General features: G+C 42.6%; 1 protein-coding gene across 1 annotated transcript in view; it reads left to right on the top strand.

Annotated features, from left to right (window-relative positions):
- The window catches only part of LOC118380178 (transcription factor 12), a 37,903-nt gene that overhangs the window by 28,873 nt on the left and 232 nt on the right, over window positions 1–8,798 (top strand). The window contains exons 6-8 of the mRNA XM_052467072.1: window positions 881–1,137; window positions 3,664–3,899; window positions 6,502–6,671. Coding sequence (XP_052323032.1) covers window positions 881–1,137; window positions 3,664–3,899; window positions 6,502–6,650 — 642 coding nt within the window. The 3' untranslated portion in view covers window positions 6,651–6,671. The remainder of the gene's footprint in view (window positions 1–880; window positions 1,138–3,663; window positions 3,900–6,501; window positions 6,672–8,798) is intronic.

Genomic DNA, 8,798 nt, shown 5'->3' with positions numbered 1-8,798 from the left:
AGTAGCTCTACATTATATTTAGAGGACAGAGTGATGGAAGTAGCTCTACATTATATTTAGAGGACAGAGTGATGGAAGTAGCTCTACATTATATTTAGAGGACAGAGTGATGGAAGTAGCTCTACATTATATTTAGAGGACAGAGTGATGGAAGTAGCTCTACGTTATATTTAGAGGACAGAGTGATGGAAGTAGCTCTACATTATATTTAGAGGACAGAGTGATGGAAGTAGCTCTATGTTATATTTAGAGGACAGAGCGATGGAAGTAGCTCTACATTATATTTAGAGGACAGAGTGATGGAAGTAGCTCTACATTATATTTAGAGGATATAGAGCTGTCCCTAGAAAGGCTATCACATTCATTCAGGTTTCCAGGGATATGTGTGTCCATTACAATGAATTATTCCTGAACAGAATTAGGGGCTATGTTTAGGGGAGCTATGGGGGATTAACATCCTCTGTGATTAAATTCATTCCGTGAGATAAACAGGGATCTGTTCAGGGATACAGAATTTGGTGACCAATTTGTCGTTATGGGGGCGGCAGGGTAGCCTAGTGGTTAAAGCTTTGGACTAGTAACCTGGAAGGTTGCAAGTTCAAATCCCCTGAGCTGACAAGGTACAAATCTGTCATTCTGCCCCCTGAACAAGACAGTTAACCCCACTGTTCCCCAGTAGGCCGTTATTGAAAATTATAATTTGTTCTTAACTGACTTGCCTCGTTAAATAAAAAGTAAAGTAAAGAAATTATGCCGCATCAAGAAATGTGGTTAAAGTGTAATTTATTTATTAATAGTTAATATATGATTCTGTAAATGAAATACTGAACTTGAACATTGTCTTTATGTAACCCTCTTAACGTGTGTGTGTGTATTGCAGGTAGACACTGTCAATCTGAACAACAACTCCCAGCCTGCACTGCAGAGACGTTCACAGAATCAAAATGGCCACTCCATCCCGGCAGGACTAGGTGGCTTGGAGCTGAAGTTGGAGGGTCTGGAGAAAGATGAGCAGTATGAGCTACATCACAGCCATCACAACCAGGGTCACAGACACAGACACAGCTCTGACAGCCACAGCCAGCGCTCCGATGAGGAGAGCGAGTCCCACAAGACACAAGGAGACAGCATGACCAGGTGAAGACAGCAGCATCAGCTATATGATCTCTCTCTCTCTCTCTCTCTGCCTCTAGACTGCTCCCAGATCAGCTATCTGTTCTCTATTTCTGCCTCTCTGGTCTCAGATCAGCTATATGATCTCTCTCTCTCTCTCTCTCTCTCTCTCTCTCTTTCTCTCTATCTGCCTCTAGCCTGGTCCCAGATCAGCTATATGATCTCTCTCTCTCTCTCTATCTAACTCTAGCCTGGTCCCAGATCAGCTATATGATCTCTCTCTCTCTCTATCTGCCTCTAGCCTGGTCCCAGATCAGCTTTCTCTCCAGTTCTGTTTGTGCTGTTTTTTTTAAACACATACAGCACCAGTCAAACGTTTGGACACACCTACTCATTCAAGGGTTTTTTTTTCTTTTTAAAACTATTTTCTACATTGTAGAATAATAGTGAAGACATCAACACTATGAAATAACACATATGGAATCATGTAGTAATCAAAACAGTGTTAAACAAATCAAAATAGATTTTATATTTAAGATTCTTCAAAGTTGCCACCCTTTGCCTTGATGACAGCTTTGCACAAGCTAGACATTCTCTCAACCAGCTTCATGAGGTAGTCACCTGGAATGTATATTTCAATTAACAGGTGTGTCTTGTTAAAGGTTAATTTGTGTAATTGTTTTGTCACATGAACTGAAATTAGGCAAACTATTCAAATTTTATCAACCAGGAAATGTCTGCATAATGCATCTCTGAACATTACAATGATCATATCAGGTGCATCTTTGTTCATGAGACAACTTTTGAGAATATTTCCCAAACAAGCAGGTAGAGAGAACATTCGCGAAGCGTGTCGTGACTACGTGTCGATACTGATAGGATCGACAAGAAACTCAGCGATGCTCTCGGATCAGCTTTCTCCATTCAAATATTCCCTTACAATTAGAATCATTCTACAGCACTGAAGATGGACCGGATCCGAGAGAGATATTAGCGCTTACGGCTGCAAATATTGAGTTAGGCTCTATTCCAAATGCTTACCCGAACGCACTAAATCAAGATTTGGTATGTGCCGTTGAGCAAGGCAGGGTGGCCTAGTGGTTTAGAGCGTTGGACTAGTAACCGGAAGGTTGCAAGTTCATCCCCCGAGCTGACAAGGTGCAAATCTGTCGTTCTGCCCCTGAACAGACAGTTAACCCACTGTTCCTCGGCCGTCATTGAAAATAAGAATTTGTTCTTAACTGACTTGCCTGGTTAAATAAAGATAAAAAACTAGGACATAACAAATTTGCTCTATTGCTATGGCTGATGCTGTAAAACAGCACTTCACTGCCAAGTGACAACAAAGCATCTGTCTATAATTAGTCAAATAGAATTCAATTGAAAGAACATAAAATAAAAAAATAATTGAAATATATATAGGCCTACGTAGCCTATAATCTATTAATCTTTTGCAGTCATCTCAGGTTTTCATTTGAAGCATAATTTTATAGTTTGTGTAACAATTGAAAAGACATTGGCAACTTTGTAGGCTATTAGTCAATTAGACAATTATTATTATTATTATTATTATTATTATTATTATTATTATCATTATTATTATTATTATCATTATCATTATCATTATTATTATCATTGTTGTTATCATTATTATTATTATCATTGTCGTTGTCATTGTCATTGACGTTATTATCATTATTGCTGTCGTTATCTTTATCGTTATTATCATTGCCGTTGTTATTATCATCATTATTATTATCATTATCATTGTCGTTATCGTTATCATTATCGTTATTTACTGTTATTATTATTATTATTATTAGACAACTTAATTCTGGAGTTTTCAGTGGTCAGAGAGACAGATAAAACTCTTGATTCTGTGTTTAGCAGGGACCTTCTGTGTATAAAGTGATGTGGAACAAAACCAAAAAGCATCTAACAACGCACTTAGCTGTTCTACGAGTGTTCTGAAACAGCTCGGCTACTAAAGACACATCTAACAACGCACTTAGCTGTTCTACGAGTGTTCTGAAACAGCTCGGCTACTAAAGACACATCTAACAACGCACTTAGCTGTTCTACGAGTGTTCTGAAACAGCTCGGCTACTAAAGACACATCTAACAACGCACTTAGCTGTTCTACGAGTGTTCTGAAACAGCTCGGCTACTAAAGACACATCTAACAACGCACTTAGCTGTTCTACGAGTGTTCTGAAACAGCTCGGCTACTAAAGACACATCGTCAGATGGTTCTACCGATGACCTTAATGCTGCGAAGGCTCTGGGAAACTAGGCCCTAGAGCAGAGTAGTCCCTCTCTACACAGCAGGGGTCATTTCAGCCATTTAAACCCGCTGGCTGGGCAGATGCCTATCTGTCTGTTGCGTTGATAAAAAGCTGGTAATGGCTCAAAGATTCAACTAGAATTTTATCTGGATATCAGATTGAGAGATTCGACTTAAAAAAATATATATTTTTACATAAAAATGCCAACCAGAGGGCGCCATGTACCAATCCTGAAACCTCTTGCTTTCTCTCCCCCGTTTTACAGCAGCATCCATGAAGATGAGGACAACCTGAGCCCTGAGCAGAAGGCTGAGCGGGAACGAGAGCGGCGGATGGCCAACAACGCCCGCGAGCGCCTGAGGGTCCGTGACATCAACGAAGCGTTCAGGGAGTTGGGTCACATGACCCAGCTGCACCTGAAGAGCGAGAAGCCGCAGACCAAGCTGCTGGTTCTTCACCAGGCCGTGGCTGTAATACTTAGTCTAGAACAACAAGTCAGAGGTCAGTACTGCTGCCATCCCAAACAGATTATGGCTATTTCTCAATTAATCTTTCCTCGATTCCTCACATCCTCTCTCCTCGCCTCCTTTTCAAAAATACTTTGGGGGAGAAGGTCTGAGGGATGACCTCGTACCTTATCTTCCAATATGATCGAAAAGGAGATTAGGAAAACACAGAAAGACACATATATCTGTTATCTCAATGACAGTCATACCTCGTCTGATCCTGGTTCCCTGTCTGGTCATACCACGTCTGATCCTGGTTCCCTGTCTGGTCTATGGGACAGTCATACCAGGTCTGATCCTGGTTCCCTGTCTGGTCTATGGGACAGTCATACCACGTCTGATCCTGGTTCCTTGTCTGGTCTATGGGACAGTCATACCACGTCTGATCCTGGTTCCCTGTCTGGTCTATGGGACAGTCATACCATGTCTGATCCTGGTTCCTTGTCTGGTCTATGGGACAGTCATACCACGGGATCCTGGTTCCTTGTCTGGTCTACAGTCATGATCCTGGTTCCTTGTCTGGTCTATGGGACAGTCATACCACGTCTGATCCTGGTTCCTCCTGTCTGGTCTATGGGACAGTCATACCTGGTTCCTTGTCTGGTCTATGGGACAGTCATACCACGTCTGATCCTGGTTCCTTGTCTGGTCTATGGGACAGTCATAACATGTCTGATCCTGGTTCCTTGTCTGGTCTATGGGACAGTCATACCAGGTCTGATCCTGGTTCCCTGTCTGGTCTATGGGACAGTCATACCAGGTCTGATCCTGGTTCCTTGTCTGGTCTATGGGACAGTCATACCACGTCTGATCCTGGTTCCTTGTCTGGTCTATGGGACAGTCATACCACGTCTGATCCTGGTTCCTTGTCTGGTCTATGGGACAGTCATACCACGTCTGATCCTGGTTCCCTGTCTGGTCTATGGGACAGTCATACCAGGTCTGATCCTGGTTCCTTGTCTGGTCTATGGTCTGGGATCCTGATCCTGGTTCCTTGTCTGGTCATATGGGACAGTCATACCAGGTCTGATCCTGGTTCCCTGTCTGGTCTATGGGACAGTCATACCAGGTCTGATCCTGGTTCCTTGTCTGCTCTATGGAACAGTCATACCACGTCTGATCCTGGTTCCTTGTCTGCTCTATGGAACAGTCATACCACGTCTGATCCTGGTTCCTTGTCTGCTCTATGGGACAGTCATACCACGTCTGATCCTGGTTCCTTGTCTGGTCTATGGGACAGTCATACCACGTCTGATCCTGGTTCCTTGTCTGGTCTATGGGACAGTCATACCACGTCTGATCCTGGTTCCTTGTCTGGTCTATGGGACAGTCATACCACGTCTGATCCTGGTTCCCTGTCCGCTCTATGGAACAGTCATACCACGTCTGATCCTGGTTCCTTGTCTGCTCTATGGGACAGTCATACCACGTCTGATCCTGGTTCCTTGTCTGCTCTATGGAACAGTCATACCACGTCTGATCCTGGTTCCTTGTCCGCTCTATGGAACAGTCATACCTGATCCTGGTTCCTTGTCTGGTCTGATCCTGGTTCCTTGTCTGCTCTATGGAACAGTCATACCACGTCTGATCCTGGTTCCTTGTCCGCTCTATGGGACAGTCATACCACGTCTGATCCTGGTTCCTTGTCTGGTCTATGGGACAGTCATACCACGTCTGATCCTGGTTCCTTGTCCGCTCTATGGGACAGTCATACCACGTCTGATCCTGGTTCCTTGTCTGGTCTATGGAACAATAACAACGTTGATGTCCTAGTTTTTTATCTTTATTTAACGAGGCAAGTCAGTTAAGAACAAATTCTTATTTTCAATGACAGCCTAGGAACAGTGGGTTAACTGGCCTAGGAACAGTGGGTTAACTGGCCTAGGAACAGTGGGTTAACTGGTCTAGGAACAGTGGGTTAACTGCCTTGTTCAGGGAACAGTGGGTTAACTGGCCTAGGAACAGTGGGTTAACTGCCTTGTTCAGGGGAACAGTGGGTTAACTGGTCTAGGAACAGTGGGTTAACTGCCTTGTTCAGGGGAACAGTGGGTTAACTGGTCTAGGAACAGTGGGTTAACTGGTCTAGGAACAGTGGGTTAACTGCCTTGTTCAAGGGCAGAACGACAGATTTGTACCTTGTCAGCACTGGAATTAGATCTTGCAACCTTTCGGTTACTAGTCCAACGCTCTAACCACTAGGCTACCTGCCACCTATGTGGATGTCCTGGTTCATTGTCTGGTCTATGGGGCAGTCCTAACGTGGATGTCCTGGTTCATTGTCTGGTCTATGGGGCAGTCCTAACGTGGATGTCCTGGTTCATTGTCTGGTCTATGGGACAGTCCTAACATGGATGTCCTGGTTCATTGTCTGGTCTATGGGGCAGTCCTAACGTGGATGTCCTGGTTCATTGTCTGGTCTATGGGGCAGTCCTAACATGGATGTCCTGGTTCATTGTCTGGTCTATGGGGCAGTCCTAACGTGGATGTCCTGGTTCATTGTCTGGTCTATGGGATATTCCTAACGTGGATGTCCTGGTTCATTGTCTGGTCTATGGGGCAGTCCTAACGTTGATGTCCGTGTGATCTGCTACCTCTAGAGCGTAACCTGAACCCCAATGCAGCCTGTGTGAGGAGGAGGGAGCAGGAGAAGATGTCAGCTGGGTTAACAGATGCCCAGGGCCTGCAGCAACACCAGGCATCACTACATCCTGGACTAGATGCATCTAACCCCATGGGACATCTATAAATAATAATAATAATAATACAGGTATGGGAATGGGCACTTGACTTTGTATAAAAGTGGGGGGTGCACAATCTGGGGCATTTTAGATTTTTGATTTTTAAATTTTTTATTACCATTTTCCAGCAATTCTATATTGTTTCTCAACAAGGAGAATCGATGTTTACTTGACAGAACACAACATTTTTTTCTCAGGGTTTTGCTACAATAAATAGCATTAAAAGATGGTTTTCAAACTAGATTACTAATCTTCCCTAAAAGTCCCACCCACAGTGAATGATTGACAGGTCTGAAACCCTACCAACTCTGTGGCTCACAAACATTCCTCCCCCTCCCCTGAGAATCCCACCCACAGTGATTGATTGACAGGTCTGAAACCCTACCAACTCTGTGGCTCACAAACATTCCTCCCCCTCCCCTGGCATTCCCACCCACAGTGATTGATTGACAGGTCTGAAACCCTACCAACTCTGTGACTCACAAACATTCCTCCCCCTCCCCTGGCATTCCCACCCACAGTGATTGATTGACAGGTCTGAAACCCTACCAACTCTGTGACTTACAAACATTCCTCCCCCTCCCCTGAGAATCAGATTGATTGACAGGCCAGGTAATGTCTATATTTAGGTGCGGGAACCTATTCTACCAGAGGTGAAGGAGCTGAAATAGGTACCAGTACTCAGTTGGAGTAAGCTCCTGCCCAAGTCAAGCACTAATTTAAGAGTGAAAATTAATATTCAAATGAGATTTTTTTTTAAAATTGTGGCCAAATTTATGAATTTATGAATTCACCAGGAACCACACAGAACCACACAGAACCACACATAACCAAACAGAACCACACAGAACCACACAGAACCACACAGAACCAAACACAGAACCACACAGAACCACACAGAACCAAACAGAACCACACAGAACCACACAGAACCACACAGAACCAAACAGAAACACACAGAACCACACAGAACCAAACAGAACCAAACAGAACCACACAGAACCAAACAGAACCACACAGAACCAAACAGAACCAAACAGAACCACACAGAACCAAACAGAACCACACAGAACCAAACAGAACCACACAGAACCAAACAGAACCACACAGAACCACACAGAACCAAACAGAACCACACAGAACCAAACAGAACCACACAGAACCAAACAGAACCAAACAGAACCAAACAGAACCACACAGAACCAAACAGAACCACACAGAAACTCTTGTCCTCGTTGCAAAATTTAAATTATTTTTTTTTTAAATGGGATGATTGCTATTGCTTTACCCAATAAGGATTTGCTTCTGGTAGGTGAAGAAGACTTATGTCCGTCCGTGTTAATCTTGTAGGGCATTGAAAAATAACTCTCAAATGTACCTTGCTTTTGCATTTTCAACATGGCAGACAGTATGCACACTTGAACTTGAATGTACACGGTGGAGTTTTGCACTTGCGTACATAAATTGTCAGATAAATTGCAAAGGTGTGATTTATTTGCCGTTGTCAGCTTTGCATTTGAGGTTTTTGCCATTTATTTACCTCCATATATTTGTTCTGCTTGTCATCAGTGACACACCTACTCATTCAGGGCTTTCTTCTTTTTTTAAAAACAACAACTATTTTCTACATTGTAGAATAATGGTGAAGACATCAACAACTATAAAATAACACGTATGGAATAATGTAGTAACCTAAAAAAAAAAAAAAAAAGTGTTAAATTAAAAATAAAAATAAATACAAATTCCAGATTTTAGATTCTTCAAAGTAGCCACCCTTTGCCTTGTTGACAGCACAGCTGGTACTGTACCTCTACAAGCATTTCACTACACCCGCAATAACATCTGCTAAATATGTGTATGTGACCAATACAATTTGATTGGATTTGATTGGATAAATTGCTGCTCTGAAACCAGAAAGAATAAGATCAACCTCTGGTAATCTGGGTCTTTTGGATATATTTTTCTGCGCTGTAATCGACAAGCATGCTCAGATGGTAATTATTATATATTTCATAAAATGGTCAGATATATCTATTTTTAATACAGACTATAATTTTATTTTTTTACATTGACAAATGACCTAATGGATTATAATAATTTTCTGGTACTAAAAAAAAGAGATGCAAAAACACAAGTTTGCCACCTCCTTATTTTAA

The sequence above is a fragment of the Oncorhynchus keta genome, chromosome 17, assembly GCF_023373465.1.
Source record: "Oncorhynchus keta strain PuntledgeMale-10-30-2019 chromosome 17, Oket_V2, whole genome shotgun sequence".
In the NCBI taxonomy this organism is placed as follows: Eukaryota; Metazoa; Chordata; class Actinopteri; order Salmoniformes; family Salmonidae; genus Oncorhynchus; species Oncorhynchus keta.
The sequence above is the reverse complement of the archived record's forward strand: the minus strand, read 5'-3'. Positions and strand labels throughout refer to the sequence as shown.